General features: G+C 37.1%; 1 protein-coding gene and 1 long non-coding RNA gene across 2 annotated transcripts in view; one reads left to right on the top strand and one right to left on the bottom strand.

The window, feature by feature from the left end:
- Positions 1 to 14,665, bottom strand: part of LOC130629600 (uncharacterized) — a 33,415-nt gene extending 18,750 nt beyond the window's left edge. The window contains exon 1 of the long non-coding RNA XR_008981990.1: positions 14,567 to 14,665. This is a non-coding gene — a long non-coding RNA (uncharacterized LOC130629600). The remainder of the gene's footprint in view (positions 1 to 14,566) is intronic.
- On the top strand, positions 2,791 to 7,745 carry LOC130629598 (demethylmenaquinone methyltransferase-like). The gene is made up of 2 exons (XM_057442855.1): positions 2,791 to 3,144; positions 6,054 to 7,745. The coding sequence occupies exon 2, from the start codon at positions 6,060 to 6,062 to the stop codon at positions 6,774 to 6,776; it is 717 nt and encodes a 238-aa protein (XP_057298838.1). The 5' UTR covers positions 2,791 to 3,144; positions 6,054 to 6,059; the 3' UTR covers positions 6,777 to 7,745.
- Positions 14,666 to 20,472: the final 5,807 nt, after the last annotated feature.

Genomic DNA, 20,472 nt, shown 5'->3' with positions numbered 1-20,472 from the left:
AGTGCAGATAAAAAAAACATTGCGAGATTTGTTTATTCTTTGTCTGTAATGTGTAGAGGTTGAAACACTGGTCAAAATAATGTATAGGATCATATGTTTTCGACAAACGCCTAAGGAGATATAAGGTTTTAAAAATTTTGCTGACGTCAGCAATGAACCGTCAGAACCCAAAAATTTTTTTAAGAAATTCGTATACATGTTGCCTTCATTGTATAGATCTTGAAGTACTGATTAAGAAAATGTATAGGATCATGTACTTTTGGTAAACGGTTGCAGAGATATTAGGATTTGAAGGTTTTTCGATGACGTCATCAACCCGTCCATTCCAAAACGGATTCGGGGACCCAGGTTTGGGAAAATTACCCAAATTGGTCCTAGTTGGTCCCTAGTTACCCACGCGGTGAAAAATCATTGACGTCACCACCTCGTTTCCAAGTTATTTGGCCTCAAAGTTTTAGGTGCACTGTAATGGCTTCATTAATTTAATATAGGATATTGACGTTAAAGTAGTGTTATTTTCGTCGCGTCGTAACGTCAGAAAATTTGACATATTAGACATGCATTTTTCGGCAACATCAAAGGAAAATGACGATATCAACTTTGCCTGTTACAGACACACGGAACTGGCTTATTAATATATAGATGAAAATATAAGAAAATTTCTGCCTCAACATTTCATGTACAGGATGATAAAAAGAATCAACAATTACCATGAAACACGAGGAAAACATTATCAACTTTTAAAATTCTTCCTTTTTGAACTTTGTTCACATATCAGCTCTGCCATATTTATTTCAACATTTTTATTTATTCAAAACAATTAGAAGTAATCAGCAGCGAACTGATCTGCTGTTCTTAACTGTTTTGAATTTCTACCTGCCTCGGTTTACCAAACTCGCCTATATTTCAAATGTTATAAAGAATTATCAGAATAAAAAATGTGAGACTACTTAAAAAACAAAAAGAGAGTTTGGTTTGCGAAACAAAGATCATGTGTATTTCTAAACATAGAAAGCCAAAGAAAATGTAGTCGATAGTGAGCTTATGTAATTAGACGACTGTTCCACGTGCACTGTATAATTGGCAAGTGATGGGTATGTTGCTACGAGATTATTGGTTCACTGCTGATAACGATTCTCTTTATCTTGTGCATGCTTTAAAGATTAAGAAGAACAACAACAGATAGAGACAAAAATGGTGTATACATTTTATGTTTCATGCGAATAGCAAGATAAAGCATTTAATATTAGCTTCAGACTTTAATGTAAAGGCTGATCAAGATTTACTTTCCTTATCACTAAATGAACGTTTAGACAAAAACATGGAGTGCTGATCTTTAAGGAACAAATTATTAACCCGGTTTAAAAAATTCTTAGTGTCAAATCATAGCTTCTAAGGAGGTAGCCTTGGATAACTACAAATATTTCACGCGTAGTAAAAGAATTGCAGAGTCATCATTTACAAGATGAACTGGAACTGAACTCTGAGATTGCCTATCAATAAAGTGAGAAGGTTTAATATTTTTGTATAAGAACAATATCATAGAAAACTAGTCGTTGCCCGTAGAAAAATCCACGGGTTCGCCCGTCCTTTATATTAACCCACCGCAACAAAGTGGATAAAAGTATATCGCACTTGATTTTTGTGTTTCCGTAACATCATTTTCTAACTCAGCGGGGGGTCCGCTCAGAGACAGACAGACGGAATACGGCTATTATTAAAGAGATAGTCATTGCCCGTACAATATAATTGGTTTTTAATCTTAGACAACGCCTATGTTGGAAATATTTTAATCCAATGTTTTTAATTGCTACGGTAAATGTGTAAAATTAAAACTAAGTTTTTTAGATCACGCAGTCAAACCAGGAGGGTTCTTTCTAAAAATCTACAGGATTTCGAGATCATGAGTAAGCTTCGAGATTATGATAATTATTGCAAGACATATGACAATGTAAGATTTGCTGATGGAGCAGATGTAATGTCATACATGGTAAAAGGAATGCTAAAAATGGATCCTTCAAAGGTAAAAATGAATTTTATTTCACTGAAAGTGAGTAGATGTTAACCTAAAAACAGATCAGAACTCTTGAAACTGAAACAAAATTGTCTTCATCTCTATAAAGCTGTTATGTTCACATGAAGAGAACTGTTTAAGTTGCTGAAACTAAATGTTAAGTCGTTAAATTGTTAAAATAATTTATCTTTCGGAAGAATTTATATTTATTTTGTTAGCTACAGATAAAAAAATATTGACCCGGTCATATATTTCAATAATAAAAGTTAATACACCTTTTTTTGTGTAGTTAAAAACTTGTTATATACAAGCATAAATACGTAAATTTTCATATTCATACATCAATCAAACAAACAGCCTGCTACAACAGTTTTTTTTAATTTTGTACTAATTAACCTTTGCTCAAAGATGAGGCTTATTAGTACAAGTTGAAAATTAGGAAGGCTTTGACCGTAACAATGATGCCACCAAAAGAGCACTCTCCCATATGTCGGATTAAGTTGAAAATTTATATATTACCCAATTTACTGATGCTGAAAATGATGTTAAGGTCAAAAGATCAAAATTCCAAAATTTTAAAAAACATGTAATTCGGGAAACGTGTATTTCAAAATAAATAACATTTAATTTTTTTTAACTTTAACCAAGCGAACCACCTGATGCAAAATGATTTTTATGCGTTAGCTAAAATTAATTGACCAAAATATATTAGTTATATTAATTCCCTTGCGTGAGTAAAACTGTGAGTTCACGACACGGAAATCACGGGTCACTTTCTTATAACGTGGCTGTACGCTAAAATTTAACTAAAAAGATTAGGAATGTACTTCATAGAAATCGCACATAAGCTGTAAATATATAACCCGCTGCTAATAACGATATAAATATATATACCCTTATGCCAAAAAACTCTATGTTAGCATATACATATAGGTATCGCTACATATGAAACGGTATTAGATATTCACAAAGCATACGGACTGTTAAATGAAGTTCCTAGCATAAAACGGAAATTGTGTTTACGAAAAAGATGGCTGTTCTTTTTGAGTATTCTCTACTCTTTCATTCAAAATAAATCTTTAAAAAAACATTTGAAGAAGAGCATGGTTTTATAAATTAATCATAGCAAGGTTCTGTAAGGTTTTTTCATGTTTTATTTTAAGTTTTGATTATATTATTGTTGCCAGACATGTTTTATAGCTAGCATCATAAAAAGCCAACCACCACCAACAACTGGCTAGCTAGCTAGGAATATATATATACGTAGCTTTTGAAGTTCTTTTCCTCCAAATATTCTGAAAATAAAGTTTAGAAATTACTTATTTTTAAAATGTAAATTTAATTTGTTTCAAATTGTGGGCAAGAACCTTAATCAGCATGCTAAAAGAACTGACTTTTCTTAATTTAAAATTACTAAACACAACCATTTTCTTACATTTAGTGTAAACTTTTGTGTGTATGGCTTATATTTAATACACCAAAAGAGCTACTTTGTTGATTTCAATTTTATACTCTTTGTAAGCTATTTTTTTCTTCTTTTTGACATTTCTGTTTTACCACTCAATTTTTACATTTTATAAGTTATTTGGAACAGAATAATAGACCAAATACCTGATCTTAGTTGTTTTTAATTTACAGGCTGTCTGTGAAACTTTAAGGGGAACATTTGGTGGAAGACAATGGCATGACATATACTGATAGAACTGATTTTTGTTGTGTTAGATGTTAAATCTGAACCTTTTTGACATTTTATGTTAATTTTGCGAGGAAGGACCATATATATATACACAGAAGAAGAATTTGATTTTACACCTTGCAAGCTTTGTTTTTCTATATTTTGTATAAATTCTTACTAAGGAGGACTCCGTGCAATATATCGAAATGACTGATCCTTCTCGATTTAAATTTGATGTGTTCTAAATCGTATATAGTTTTGGAAATTTTGTGTAAGATTTAGTGGGTAAGGGCTAGATGCAATATGTCAAAAAACTTTTTTTGTTGAATCAGAAGCACTCCCTATAACCATTCTTTTTTTTACAGTTTGTGAAGCTTTTGTGAGGAAAGAGTGTATGCAATATTGTCGAAATAACTGATTTTTGTTGCAAACTGTTTTTCTTTGGCATTTTGGATTAAAATATTGTTTTAGAGGGCATATGCAGTAGATATATGTACTGAAATAGTTAAATTTTGCAAACTTTAATTTTGTCGTTACCTCTCATTTTTTACATTTTGATTAAACTTTTGTGGGAGACCGTTGGTATGCGAAGGACCAAAATAAGAGATTTTAGTATTATTTAGAATTTGTATTTTGTGTTGCAAAATTGGTGCAAAAATTGACATAAAATGAACTTATATACAGATTGATTGCTGTTGTTTAACATGACTCATTATGACTTATATATATATTTTATGAAAATTTGTGACAGAATACTATGTGAGATTTGAAATTTTGTTTACTTTATTGATGGTAAAACAGCATGCAAATTGCTAAAAGGACTTTATTAATTTTAGATTTAAACACCGTTATTTTGTTGGCATTTTGTCTAAAGTTTGGTGAGGAAGGACTGTATGCAATATATCAAATAATGTTTTATTGCATTATAATTTGTCCTTGCAAATCCCTTTTTTTACACCTTAGATAAAAAATTCTGTCAGAGGCACAATTTATTGTTTATTTTTCACATTGTGTGTCAACCTTTGGCAGGGTTTGCAATAAACTAACTGATTTTAACATATACAATGAGAGAGATTTGTGTTTGACATTGATCAGCTTTTTTGTATATATGTGGCGTTTTGAGTGATTTAAATTTTATGGGTGAGATGTATGTTGAAATGCTTTTGGAAACTTCTTTCCGAATAATTTTCGCATTTGTCAGATGGTCAGAGTAAGTAATTTTAGTAGATTTAGATTTTAAATGTCACATAAATACTGCAGTTGTTGAAAACCTTTAATTTTTTTGGTCATTTATATAATAATGCAGATGTAAGATGCGCACTGCTGTATTGTTTGTTTTTTGATGGACGCATATCTGCTACATAAATTAAATGGAATACAGTGGATTCTTCCACGGGAAACAGCTAGTATTAGTTATAAGCCCTTAAAACATTTTGTGTCGTCTAAGGGGACCAAGCTTTGATACAATCTTTTTACCTATCACAATGTCTTAAACATGACCTTCATATATGCTAGATCCTTCTAGACATACAAGTGCAAAGTTAGTAATATTGTATTGCGCAAACTTGATCCGGTCGTTTTCATGACAATCCAAAGTACAATTAAGCATCCCACGTTATGGTTTGAAAACATTGGTATATCTCTAGCAAAATTATGACATTTATTGATCTATGACATCCGACCTCACGTTAACTGACATGTAATCACATTAACTAAAATTTAATTAAAATTTATAGATAACCCGCGCATAAGCAAATTGATCCGTCTACTTAATTGTGGGTATTTTCGCCATATAATCGGGGGAAAAATCAGCCCGGTAGGCGACATAGCCCGTTTTCTATGCCTACTCGGCTTCATTTAAAACCACTCATGCGGAAAGTTTGTTTGTATATTATAACATCTTTAATTACATATCTGCCCACTCTCCCGCGCTGGAATGTTTTGTAAAATTATACGATAACCATATGTGAAAATATAATTAAGTAAGATAAATCTGCATATCCCAAATGTTGTTAAGATAATGAATCGAGTGAGATCTTAACTCACGCCCTCTATGAGATTCGAACTCACGCCCTCTAAACTAAGGCGTGATTGCTACACCAACTGCGCCATCGATTCAATGTTTTATTTCCTTACGGACTCAGGTTACGATTAATTTTGATCAGAAACTCTCTACATAATATCCAAATATGGAGCAGGAAAGTTCATGCTAGGTGATTTGATGCAATAACCGTTTTCATACAAATATTGCAGTCTGTAGTCGCAATATAAACAACACTGTGCTATATATACTTCTCTCTGATAGGACTTGTTTCTCTTTAGAATAATTTATTGTACTTTTTGTTACCTTTATTTTTATTTTAGATCCATATGTTGGAAGCCGGATGTGGGACAGGAAATTACAGCCTTGCTCTCCTTCAAAATGGAATTGGAAAGTTGACCTTATTGGATGCAAGTGAGGGAATGCTTGCAAAAGCGAAATCAAAACTTTCCAAGCATGAAGACAGATTAATAGAGGTAAAACAACACGCTCTGCCTGAGATTCCATTTGCTGATGGAACATTTGATGCTTGTACCTTTATACAAGTATTGCATCATCTTGATACTGTCAGAAAGGAGGAGGAAGTTTCGAATCACATCAATTTGAAAAAGGCTCTCGTGGAAGCACACCGAGTGCTTAAGTCAGGTGGTGTTCTATTAATTGACTCCTATTTCCGAGAAAATCTGAATGGATTTTGTACGGGTTTAGCGCCTAAGACAAATGCCTACTTAAAGAAATTGTACATAGATGAAGAAATGCTGATCAGCTTTTTGAAGGAGAATGGATTTGTCAATATGTCGTGTATCAGTAGACCTGGCTGCACAATCTACAAAGATAATTTTAAAATAGAAAATATTTTAGATCCAGTGTGGCGTGGTTGCGATTCTTCGTGGCAAATCTTAGAAGAAAACGGAGAGTTAGATTCGGTGTTGAAATTAGTTCAGAAACATAAAGATGAAGGAACGTTAGAGCAATTAGAGCGTCAGTTCAAAAGGGTTAATGACAAAGTTGGCAATCACACAATGTTATTTGCTCAGAAGTTGTAAAAAGGAACCGTTGCAATAAGAAACATATAAAGGCCTGCGCACACGGCCGGAAAAACCTCTCACCACTACTAGTGTCTCCCTTTTTAGCCGATAAAAACGCATGAGAGAGGTTTAAAAAAATTCAAGTCCCCTTTTTTTTTTACGAGCGAGTAATAGTTTATGCCTACCCGTGTAACCACTTTAGAATGATAACAATTTTTTTAATTATTCTGTAGTTCTTTTTAATGGCTTTATTTTTGTTTAGACAATAAATGTTAAAAGGTCATGGTAACAAGAATGATTTGTGCAAATTGTTTTATTATAAAACAACCTATGATAACAGTAAAAAGCTTTAGTGATGAGCTAAATAGTAATTTTCGAACATTAAAACCTCATTAGCAACCACTTTGTTCAGCTTCAACCTCGTTCCCAGGGCATTTTGCCTTGTTGATAAGTCCGTAATAACGGCTCAGGGGCCACAAGACCCTGGGGATGAGGTTGGTTCAGCTTCTTTCCTTTCAATTGATAATTCTGTCGCCATATTAGAAATACTAAAGGTTATTAATTGGATTTACTTGTCGAAATCATCAGATGGAATGTTATGTTATAAAGCAATTCATAAATCATTGAAGAACAAAATAACTCAATTAGTATAATAATGGCTGATGTAGTCATTGAGAGTGCGCAGTAGCGTTTATAAAAGAGAAAAAAACAACAACAAACTGTTTCAACATTCCAGATTATTCTATATTTTTTCAAACAATAGGAAACAAATGTTACAGATTAGACTTTGTATAGGACTTCGCGGCGGCACCAATTGGAACTTCGTGGCCGCAGCAATTGGAATTTCGCAGCGGCAGCAATTTGTGCTTCGTGGCGGCAGCGATTGGAGTTTCGCGGCGGCAGCAATTTGTGCTTCGTGCCGGCGACAATTGGAATTTCGCGGCGGCAGCAGTTTGTGCTTCGTGGCCGCAACAATTGGAGTTTCGCGGAAGCAGCAACCAGGCAGTCATAAGTAATTTTTTACAATGCTATGATATGCGCGGCTAAACATGCAGCGCAGAAGCCCATTTTAACTTCAAACCAAATACATCAGCCACTGCTTTTAAAAGCTTAAGTGTGTATATGCTACGTATATTTACTACAATAAGAATAGATGATGTCGTGTTTGATCCACGGTTTTTCTCTTATATTTTCCTCCTAAATTTTATCGACTGTTGTTTCGTTTTGTGTTTTCAATTTTTTTTAAAATATTCAAGTTAACAATATGAAAAACAATATCAAAGCATCAACCTCGTCCCCAGGGTCTTTTGGCCCCTGAGCCGTTATTACAAAGTGGCCGCTATCAACTTATCAACAAGGCAAAATGCCCTGGGAACGAGGTTGTTAACCCTATTCGGTCCGGGGTTTTTCGAACATACTATGACCGGGGGGGCGGATTCCGCCCCCCCCTCAATAACTTTTCATAGGATTGTTCAAATTGAATCAAACTTGGCACACTTATAGTACGTCATAAAAGGAACAAAATGGCGGCAATAAATTTTTGCTTGCGTCAGCACATTTTCTGTGACGTCATCAGAAGCTTGAAAATTGTTAAAAATGCCACTATCTGCTTAAAATATAATTACTTTTGTTCTAGAGCGAATTTTTACATTCTGTTTGAAGTTTCTAAAAGCTAAATAAAATGTTTTTAACATATCTTCCGGTTTTTACATGGATCGAATAAAAAATTGCCAAAAATTGACCAAAAATCCGTTTTTTCCCGATTTTCGGGTAAAATCCGACAAAATCGGGAAATCGGATTATTCACGTGTCAAAATTATTCAAAATGATTCTTCTTGACGAAACAAAGTTGTGTTGCAAGTTTCAAGTTCTAAGGATAATCCTAACAGGAGTTATTATATTTTCCCCATTATAAGGATTTCATAGAGATTTTAGGGGTAGTTTCGAGTAATGGCCAATATCAAAGCCTCTGAATGGTATGGGACCTAAAAATTTAGCATGCAGGTGTCTAATAGATAAATGTTGAAACTCAGTAAGTATCATAGCCATATAAGAAAGCAATCAGGAGTTATTAAAAAAAAACCGTCAGGGGGGGCGGAATCCGCCCCCCCCCCCCCCCCCCGGACCGAATAGGGTTAAAGCATATGTTAGAGATTTGCTTTATTTAACTCGAATCATAAAATTACGATCACTGCGTGTTGCCGCGTGAAATCCTAGAACTTTACCAACTTCAAACACACGCCTTCTATGTGCGTTTCGAATGACCAATGCGCACGCGTTATGACCTCGTTTTAAGAACTGTCCAAAGGCATTTGACCAACTGGGGCTCAATTAATAATTCATGTTTCTTAGATTTCAAAAACAGTCGTTGATGTAACAATAGGTTAAGATAATCCACATTATTAAGACCACCTCGGTCACGCTGTATTAGTGAGCTGCCCATTAGTTTTAAAGTTATTACACTCCTCCGCAGTTATTATAGAAAAAAATTCGACCTTGGATCGTTGTACCTAATGTTAAGTGTCCACTGTCGATTCTTGTTGTGATATACAATTCTTCTGTTGCAGATAATCTATGACAAACTCTGTTAGAAAATACACCTTGTTATAAGAACACTTTTATAAGAACGCGAGGCTTAGATTTTGCAAAAAAATAAGAACAAAATAAACAACAACCAGAAGCTTAAATCATTTGTTTCAAAACTTAAAAACAATCTAAGTCTAAAATTAACATGAAATTAGAACAATCTAGGATGTGATTAAAAAACTCACTTAAAATTGTTGCATTATACTTACATTGTATTATCTCACTCTCTAGGAAGTGCTTCTCACAGTTTTTTGTTTCTCTATGGAAGCCCTCAACTGCATATCCATCTCTCGATCCCTCTTCATGAAATTAATCAGTTTTTCCTCCAATGCATTATTATACTTGTCATTAGCCTGTGGAATTTTAAAGGTAGAAGACTCATCTGGTTTCAAGAAGTTGAACACACATAAATGGAGCAATTAGCTCCAACCATTGTAATTACGTGAATCTAACACAAAACTGTAGTGAACTACCCACGTCCCGCTTGTGTTTAAATTTAGATCCCCTAAGAAGTAGTCGCGTTAAAAATATTTTAAAAGCGAGTAGTATGCGGAAGCGGAGCTTGTTTGCGGCGGTGCCCAGACTATCTGTTGTTCTTATGACTATGCCTAAGCTTACCAATGATTGTTTTAACTTGCGATTTTCTAATTTTTTTTTACTTTAACAACAACTATGGAAATTCATGCTTGCTCGATTAGTTGACTGAACACACTTAAAAAGTTGCCACACCAAATCTAAAAATTGAGAGTAGCTAAATACAGTTGGCTACAAAAAAATTCCCTCAATCTTTCTTATGCTAATTTGGTTCGGTAGCTATACCTTATACTGTAAGATAACCCTTGGCAAAAGTCTTAATTTTAATGATTCAATGAGAGAACAGTCCCAACCTGTGCTACTTTATTTTGTTTACTTTGTAACAACGATGTGATTTTATTTACACTGACAATTTCATGAAAGCTTATTTACCATAATAAAATTGCTGAGTGTTTTTTTCCCTGTATTTTTATTTAAATTCAATAGAATTTGTCAATACACATGTGCAATATGGTTTACCTGCGATAAGCGCTCAATCTGGCGCTACAATAAACTTTTGAACTTTCACAGAAACAAAAGCTATTTATTGAAAAGTATATCACGCACGAAACACTATAACGTTGTGTGCGCTTTATCAATTTGGCAGTTTATGACTTTAATTAACAGTTACTTGTTTCTGTAATAATATCCGTATTCTGTTTGTCTTTTTGTGCGCAAGAACGAAGTAGTGTTACGGAAACACGGAGAAATAGAGAAATGTATGTTCTCGCACAGGTGCACATCGCGCACACGCGCACGCCCCCATCCCAACACAATAAACCCCGATCATTCAGGGCAAGTCCTTACCATGCGGCGTTAAGCCATACAAGTGCCCGAACATCTAAGTAGCACGCCCCCAGTCCAACACAACAAACCCCAGATCATCCAGGGCAAGTCCTCACCATGCCATACTATTCAACACAAGCCCCCGATCATCCAGGACAAGTCCTTACCATGCTGTACTTAGTTATGCAGAACGAGATCATTCTGTGCTAAGTCATGCGTGTCCCTATAATACAGCAAAAGGAGAACGAGGTAAAATCTGCTGACTTCATCAAAAATCAACGCGGGCGCAGTAGCATCCAATAACATCTGACGAAACCAAGGAGAAAAAAAGGGAGTCATAGTGATAACATTAGTTGGAAGCACGACACTTGGAAAAAAATGGGGTGCTTAAATTCGTACTGGACCAGTTCAAGACGCAAGACATGTGCAACAAGGCTGTTGGCCATTTCAGGACGCAGGATATGTGGAACAAAGTTGTTGAAGAAATGCATGTTCGAGTATGTCCCGTATCATATCAAGACGCACGACATGTGCACCAAAGCTATTAAAGATGATCCCTACCTGCTCCAGTATGTCCCGACCAGTTCACGGCGCAGGACATGTGCAACGGGGATTCCTACATGTTCAAGTATGTGGAACATGTAGGAATGCGCAGGACATGTGCAACTGGATGGTTGAGGGGGATCCTCACTGGATCAAGGTTCAAAACGCAGGACATATGCAACAAGGCTGTTGAAGAAGATACCGATATGGTCGAGTATGTCCTGGATTGGTTTGTTACCCGAGATATGTGTAATAGTAGCTCGGTTAAGCCCGAATTACTCGAGGCCTACCGTCAGAGGAAAGTCCAGAAAGTTAGGATTAATCTGGAACTGCTTCCGATGGCCTAGCATTTGACAGGGTTGTGGACTGATGTTTTTCGGAAGATGAAAAGGTAGATCTTGAAAAGTTGTGGTCTTAGGTTATCTCATAGCCATTCAGGGTCATAAGACAAACGAAAGAACAATGCAATGACTGCGAAAGGGTACTTGACGAGTATGACAGGTGTAGCTGTGGAAAAAGGTTCATGATAAGGGCTAGGATGTTGTGTTGGTACTGCCACCAGGAATATATCACATATAACGGGGGTAGTTGCGTATGTGCAAAAAGCAATACTTGGACGTTGTTTGAAATTCAATAAGGATGCTAAAATTCGGAGAAGAGATTGTCAAACCTCGAGATTTCTACAATTTTGTTGCTACGTTTACCGACATCAATGACATAAATGTCGCATATATCACAGTATCAGATCCAGCTCATACCAATGGAGGCAAAGATCAACGGTAGATCGTGGGGTATCATACGAGAGACCCCGTAGTGAGCCTAAGGGTAAAAATGCCCAAGATTTGGTCCCCACATGGAGTCACCCAGTACAACGATAGTGCAGTACCAGTGACGAGTATGGATTTTGAAGAGTACCCCGATTGGGTTGATAAGTATCGACAAATCTATAATTGACGACAGAGCCCGTGAAAAAACATACTCAACATCAACAGCAAGCTGAAATACTACAAGGACGCAATTACAACTAAATTTGATGGTATGCTGGTGCGTGCCCTACGATGAACCCTGCTTAGCCAGTGCCATCCTGGTTATATAATCGGTGTATGCGCAAGGCCAAAATTACTACCCACAGATACATGTCGTAGAATTTCGGTACAAATATTTCAAAAAAGAATGGCTGCTGAGTGAGGATTAAAAATCATATATTTTGTAGGCCACACAAGACCTAAAAAACATATAAAATTAAGGCTTATACTCAGGTGGTGACTCTAGGTAGCGCTGGCATACTGCACAGACTGAAGTTTTTTTAAAACGTCGTTTTTACCCTCTTCCTTCCCTTTCGCAAAAAGCTGAGCACGTTTGGTTTATTAATGGAGTCAACAATACATTTAAAGCGTTGACTTAGTTGCTCCTTCAGTAGCATATACTGTTGCTTCTCCTGCATGATCAGGCTGAACTCGTAGTTACTGATCACTTCATTCTCAATAGCCTTTGCTATCAGGTCAACGACAGAGTTTAATTTCGACTCCGCGAGTAGCTTGATACTCTCATGCTTCTTGGATTTGACAGCTAACCTCTTTGAAGCGTTCCACAGGCAGCTTACCCTATCCCCACGCCTATTGTTATATTTCCTATGGCAATACAGAGCGGAGCACCTAGAGCCGTGTCCAGAACTCCAATGCCGACACCTGAGGTGATAATGCTGACACTCAGCAGACCATGGTCGCAGTAGCGCACCCAGGTCCCATGCATTTTGCATTTTTTTGGTAAATTTGGTAAATTTGGTAAATTCGCGTATAGATTAGGTACATTATTCAATTATTATTCTACTAGTCGATAAAGCCCGTGGAAAAATCCACTGAGGCAGGATAAAATTGAAAAATAAGCGTCATATGAATTTTGATGACGTCGGCAACCCATTTGCAAAAAAAATTAGAACCTTGTTTTTACGTTGCCTCTATTGTGCGGTGTTTAAAGCGCTGATCAAGAAAATGTATGTAATCACGTGCTTTTGATGAATGGTTAATGAGATATAAGGGTTTAAAAATTTTGCTGACGTCAGCAGTCCTTAATAAAAGTACAAAAAATTTTTCTTTTGAAATTTGTAAACCCGTTGCCTTCATCTTATAGATCTTGAAACGCTGATCAAGAAAATGTATATCATCATGTACTTTTCACAAACGGTTACGGAAATATTGTAGTAAGTTTTTTTGATGACGTAATAAACCCGTGCATTCCGAAACGGATTTGCGGACCTAGGTTTGAAAAATTTACCCAAATTGGTCCCTGGTGGTCCCTAGTTACCCACGCGGTGAACAAACATTGACGTCACCACTTTGTTTCCAAGTTATTTGGCCTCAAAGTTTTAATTGCACTGTAATGGCTTCATCAATTTATTATAGGATATTGACGTTAAAGTAGTGTTATTTACGTCGCGCCGTAACGTCAGAAAATTTAGCATATTAGACATAACTTTTTCGGCAACATCAAAGGAAAATGAAGACATCCACTTTGCCTGTCACAGACACACAGACAGACACACCTAGCGTATTATTATATAGACTAGTCGATAAAGCCCGTGAAAAAATCAACTAAGGCAGGAGAACAATGGAATAATAGGTTGCTTTAGATTTTTTGCTGACGTCAGCAGTGCATATACAAAAAGGAAAATTGGTAAAATTTAGTCATTTGTTGCCTGTAATGTGTAGAGGTTAAAACGCTGATAAAGATAATGTATAGTATCGTGTATTTTTGACAAACGCCTAAGGAGATATAAGGGTTTAAAAATTATGCTGACGTCAGCAAAGTCCCTACCAAAAGTTCCAAAAAATTTTTTCACAAATTTGTACACCCGTTATATTGATCGTATAGATCTTGAAATACTGATCAAGAAAATGTATAGGAACATGGAGTTTTGACAAACGGTTGCAGAGATATTGGGGTTTGTAGGTTTTGTTATGACGTCATCAACCCGTTCATTCCGAAACGGATTCGGGGACCCAGGTTTGGGAAACTTACCCAAACTGGTCCCGGGTGGTCCCTAGTTACCCACGCGGTGAAAAATCATTGACGTCACCACCTCGTTTCCAAGTTATTTGGCCTCAAAATTTTAAGTGCACTGTAACGGCTTCATTAATTTAATATAGGATTTTGACGTTAAAGTAGTGTTATTGACGTCGCGCCGTAACGTCAGAAAATTTAACATATTAGACATGCATTTTTCGCTTACTTTAAAGAAAATTTCGGTAAGATCAAAGGAAAATGAACATATCCACTTTGCCTGTTACAGACACACGGAACTGGCGTATTATTATATAGACTAGTCGATAAGGCCCGTGGAAAAATCCACTTAGGCAGGATAACAGAGAAAAATAACCGTCATTTAAATTTTGATGACGTCAGCAGAGACATGTCAGAACACAAAACCTTTTTTTTTTCAGAAATGTATATGCCTGTTGCCTTCATCGTATAGATCTTGAAACGCTGATCAAGAAAATGTATAGGATCGTGTATTTTTGACAAACGGTTGCAGAGATATTAGGGTTTGAAGGTTTTTTGATGACGTCATCAACCCGTCCATTCCCGAAACGGATTCAGGGACCCAGGTTTGGGAAACTTACCCAAATTGGTCAAAGGTGGTTCCTAGTTACCTACGCAGGAGATGACGTCAGTTATTTCCACCCGTTTCCAAGTTATTTAGCCTTAAATTTAAAAGTGCAATGCAATGGCTTCACTAATCTTAATATACTTTCCTTTGACGTCAATATTGATTTAACGTCAAAGTTTGGTAATTTACAGAACAAATTTATAGACGATGTTTTATAGAATTTGTTAAAGAAAATTTTGAAGAATGTAATCCACTTTGCAAAAGTGACAGACAGACACACTTAGCGTATTATTATAAGAGATCAGTAAATGCATAGTTATTTCTTTTGAGGGATACATTTTTGTCATGATGGTGTTCGTCTGTCAGCGTAAACTCGAGACGATCCATAAAACCCCTCAAGGGAAGGTAAATTGGGGTGCCAAAACTACAGGTCAGCATATGTCCCCAGGCCTGCAACTCTTTGGTGGGGAGCAAGGCAAGAATTTTGGATTTCTTACTGTCAAGCAGATAGTAGTCTTCGTCCAACTGAGGGCAAACAAGGCGTAGCCGAATATACCTGTCAGTTTTGTACAAGGCATCATAGTCACCCTCTGTGTAGTATTTTTTACTGGGATCATATGGTAGGCTCATAGGTAAGAGCATTTGCAGTGGTCTGTTAATCACCACCGTGTACCCTTTATTGATACGGAGCCTACAGAATCCATTTTTCAATACAAAGAGCTTAATCTTATTCTCTGTCTGAGGTTTGACGATAGCCGCCAAATTCTCTATCCTGTAGAGACCATTCCTGATCTCAATTCGAGTCACCTGCTGATCAAGCCCTACCTTGCAAATCGTGAGGTCGTTGTCGTTGTAAATGTAGAGTCACATAGGTCGAATACCAATGTATTTCAAGGCAATCCTCGTACCTTGTCCGAGGAAATCCTGAAACATGGGAGGTTTTTCAATGTCGTTAATGTAGAGTTGGTTCATCCCTTTCTTTAAAGAAACGATGAACATGTATTCGTACAACCGCAAGGCAAAGTACGTCCCAAACCATGGGAGATACTCGCAAAGGCTCAAGGTGGGTGACCTTTTGTTGCAGGATATTGTTATCGATAAGCAGGGCTCCTCGTTCAAGGTGAAATTTCCAGACATCTTTGTCGACTATGAGTTGGGGGTAGCCACTAGCGGGCTGGTGAAGGAGTGAAATAGTCATTTTTTTAGCCTCTGGTCTACCAAGCTTAATTTTGCTACATTCTGCGCAACATCGGGCTGTGGCGTAAACATGCAGCATCTAAACGCCAAATTATCCATAGTTCGTGCGGTATATCGTTTCCACGCTTACTTCCAAATCGGTAAAATCCCGGCTCAGATAGGTTTCAGACGTTTGAACAACCCTTTTAATCAACAAAGGTTTCTACAACTAGCTCAGGAATTTGGGGTGTCTGGCAGTGGGCAGGAATGGAAAAACGAAAGCATGTTTAGTAGTTGACAGCTTCATCGTCAAGATTATCCTGGTCCAGGTCCAAGTTAGTTCGATGAAGACTCATGGAGTCGTTGAATCATAAAGAAAAGCCAGAGTGTCGCCCGTATTGGTATTGAAACGTTGCCGCAAAGCAAGTGCTCCTATGCATACCTAATTTTGAAAGTCAGGCAAATGCGAGATCCGGAATTATCGGGAATCAAGGCAGTGCAATTGATGCCCAACGCCTGTACCTAATAAGGTTCGAGGAACTAATAATGAGGAAGACCAATGTCGGAAAAGAAGTCGATGAATTCCAAAATGTGTTGAAATATGCGCGCTTTAAGGTAGATCTTAGTGTTGCCCATGGCGTTTATATGACCCCGAGTGATATGCACCTCCACATTGGAGGTATTAGGAATTTCCCGAAAAAAATTCTCATCAGCAAGCACTCTTTTTACATCGATTTCAACCCAAAGATTAACGCTAGCGAGAACGCACGCGGGGAGCCTGCCAAACATCATCACATGCGGAAGGCTCCAGGGCATACGACACCTACTAAGCGCGGATCGGGACAAATAGTAGGGTTCAAGGGGGATAGGGCCCCCTGATCAATATGACGATACTAGGGGGGGCGTTGATCACGGCAGGGGTAAGGCTTATCATTGCGTACATCTGGCTTAAGTAGGTTTATTTATTCTTTCTAGGCCACCACAAAAGCAACAGAGGCTGCGATTGCCATGTACAGGTGCTTCGCTGCGTATTCGCCAATCTTTGCTGCTACTCTCAGGAAAAAAGAGACTACAGTACCAATAATCCCTGGTAATGCGGCACCTGCCTTGGTTGCCAGGTATTTCAGGAATCTTCCCAATCGTTCAAGCTGCTTCTCTACAAACCCTTTTCCTACGGCACTTCCTCCTGCACCTGTCGCGACACCTCCTCCCGTAACTGCGAGTACAATGATGGAAATCAGTAGGCCAACCGCCGATATGATACTAGCTATTGTAATACCCTGCTCTTTTTTTCAAGATCTCTTTGTACTTAGCCAACTACTTCTTGTAGTCACCAAGATAAAATAACATTGTGAACGCAGATTTCTCGCTGTATCGAGAGACACCTTGCTAGAAGATATTTTTAGTAGACTTTATCAGCAACGCAGATAGCGTAGGTGGTTTATTGGAACTGTGTTCCACGTTGCTGTTTTGATCAAGGTATCCTAACACAAATCTATCGTCTTTGCCTTTGTTTGCATGAATATTTCTAATATTAACATCTTCGATACTGTACGGTGCTACGTTACTGTATAACTCTTTTAATTTGATTGCTTGTCTCCAAAATTCAACATCCTATTTTTACATGATTTCAAAGTTCGACTAACATCAGGTAGGCTTCGCGCAACTGCCTCCATTATATGTGATATGCTCGTGATAGTACCAGCACAACATTTTATTTTCCACCACAAGTCCCCGTCTATAACTGCATCTATCGTACTCGTCAAGTATGCGTTCACATTCAGCATTGTTGTTCCATCACTTTGTTTTATTTAAGTCTTATGTTTCTTAAGAAGCATAAGATCCTGTATAGTGTCATTACTCACTCCTGCTTAATTGTCTATCTATCATTTCTACCAGGTAGTTGATGGAACAGAAAAACCTGGTCCCCGTCTCCCGCTTTTCTTTAACTTCGTCTTCTTTTCTCTTTCACTTTCTCTCATGAGAGCCATGGCTATGATCGGCAGAAAAATCCCAATACCAGTCATAATTTTCATGAATGTTGCATTTTCAAACTGGTAATTTTTGTTTATCGGTACTCATTTATTACACATTTTCTATACATTTTCCACATTTTTTCAAGAGCTTTCTTTTCATTCTCTAAAAAGTACCAGTCTATAACTCTCTCAGGATGCAAGGCTAAGGGAAGCAGCTCGTGCTTTACGCCGGTGAAACATATTGATTCATTTGATGATAGTTCATCATTCGGGTAGTCGATTCTTTCAAAAATTTGGGTTATAACAAACTAGTCCGGGATATACCCGAGCATCCAGAGGGTCTCGTCAACAGCTCTGTTACACATGTCCTGACTCTTGAACTGATCTGAGACATATTCGAGCACAGAAGGTCTTCTTCAAAAGCTCTACTGCACATGTCCTCAGCCTTGAGATGATCTGGGACATTTTCGAGCACCCATGGGTCATCTTCAACTGATCTGTAGAGTTGACTCTTTGCGATCTCACATAATACGGTTCATGTAGGAAATTCTAACGCGTTCCTCTATAAGTACGCAAACTCTTAACCAGAATATGCTTTGAGTAGGGGCTTTACCTTTCTATTCAATGTGAGTATGACAATCCTAACGGCACGCATAAGTAAATATGGTCAAAACTTTGTAAATTTAAAAAATCAAAACATCACAAAGACTAGTATTAAAGCAGCGTTGTGATGCTGGGGATGTCTCGATGTTCATGATGTTCATCGAGTGTCACAGATTGCACCAATATAGTGTCACGTCTGAGGCGGGAGATGTCATGATGTTCATGGAGGTGCGCATATATTTTGCTTCTCTAGCTCTACTTTTGCCATTATATGTGAATTCTCAGAAAGAAAGTGAAAAAAGTAAAGAGGAATTACTACCTCAAACTTTTAAACGGTAACAAAGCACTTTAAGATAATTTAGAACGCTCTAAAATCTATCTTTCCTTTAACATCGAAATCTAAATAAGTTTTCTTTCTTAAATAAAAAGGGGAACACCACAGACACGAACAACATATTTTTCTCAATACTTCAGCAATATTATAAAACTCCAAAGCTTAACGAAACCAATATTGTATGGGTAAATTTTACTGTTCAAAATGGAGAAGGAATAACAGAATATTCTGGTTCTAGTATGTTTCCAAACATAAACATAGGAGATTATAAATAAAGAGTGAGAATACAGTAATAGATACATCATATGTTATGAGATCACTTACAACAGATAGTGTACATATCACCGTCTATCTTGGAGCATGCAAAAATTAAATTGAACTGGTATTTTATCAGATGTTTGGCTATTGACAACAAATTTAACGACAATGAAAACGATGAAGATGCAAAGAAATTCAACATTCCAAACAGCGTCGGCTAAAGGCAGTAGGCCCCAGGAACTAGGTTATTTTTCGCCATATTTTTTTCGTCAGGACTTCGCATCAAGATGTTCCATTCGGAGTGTGCAGCTATACGCAGTACGGCTCCGTATAGGCATGCGTATACGGAGTATAACTTCGTATAGCGAAATGTTTACTCCGTAAAGACGGAAATATTTAAATATCTCAAATTCGCGAGCGGCGCAGACATCTTTAAAGGGGGATTTTCACGAAGCGAATAGAACGGCAAATTCGACGGCGAATTGTATCTGAGCATGCGCAGTTTTGTTTGTTTTGATTTTGCATCGAACTCCAAGAGTATAATACCGAGACTGATTTGGCTAGACATTGGCGAATGCAGCATGAGCGTCGAAGTCTAAACTAAGCATTCAAAATTAAAAATTTACTCTGAGCTATTTCAGTTTAGAAAATTGTGCCTAAAACAAGCAAATAATTTTTGTAAGAAGAAAAACGTCTAAAATATGAGACAAGCATGCTGAGTGCCAATAACGGTAGATAACAGTTCCAGCTAATAAAGGTTCGAGTTAACCGGTGTTCGAGTTATCGGTAGTCTAACTGTATGATGTAGTTTATTATTTGCGTTATGTATGAAGTTTATTTTTATGGCTTCCATTATATTCTTTCTAAGCTTTATAACTTTGTTTTGAATGTTTCTGTATGCAATAAAACTACCCATACAATCAATGACTTTTTATTATGTAACTTTAAAATTGTGTACTTTTATACCAGCCATTGTAAACCTTAACTCATTAACAATACATCGAATTCTGTTCCTACCAAACATGCCACACTCCGCATACTTAGCGTGGCACACTTCCTATAGCATACTTCATATATTAATCATGTCATACTCCGTGTACTAAGCATCTCAAATTCCATATAGTAAGCCTGTCACACTCAGTATAGTAAGCCTGTCACACTCCGTATAGCATACTTCCTATATGAAGCATGTCACAGTCCGTATGGCATAGTCCGTATAGCATACTCCGTGTGGCATACTCCTTATAGCAAATTCTGCATACTCCCCATAGC

Source organism: Hydractinia symbiolongicarpus, chromosome 2 (assembly GCF_029227915.1).
Source record: "Hydractinia symbiolongicarpus strain clone_291-10 chromosome 2, HSymV2.1, whole genome shotgun sequence".
NCBI lineage: Eukaryota > Metazoa > Cnidaria > Hydrozoa > Anthoathecata > Hydractiniidae > Hydractinia > Hydractinia symbiolongicarpus.
This window is presented reverse-complemented; position numbering and strand designations above follow the sequence as displayed.

Excerpts from the sequence above, each read along its gene's own strand:
- LOC130629598 (XM_057442855.1), top strand. The coding sequence starts at position 6,060 with ATGTTGGAAGCCGGATGTGGGACAGGAAATTACAGCCTTGCTCTCCTT.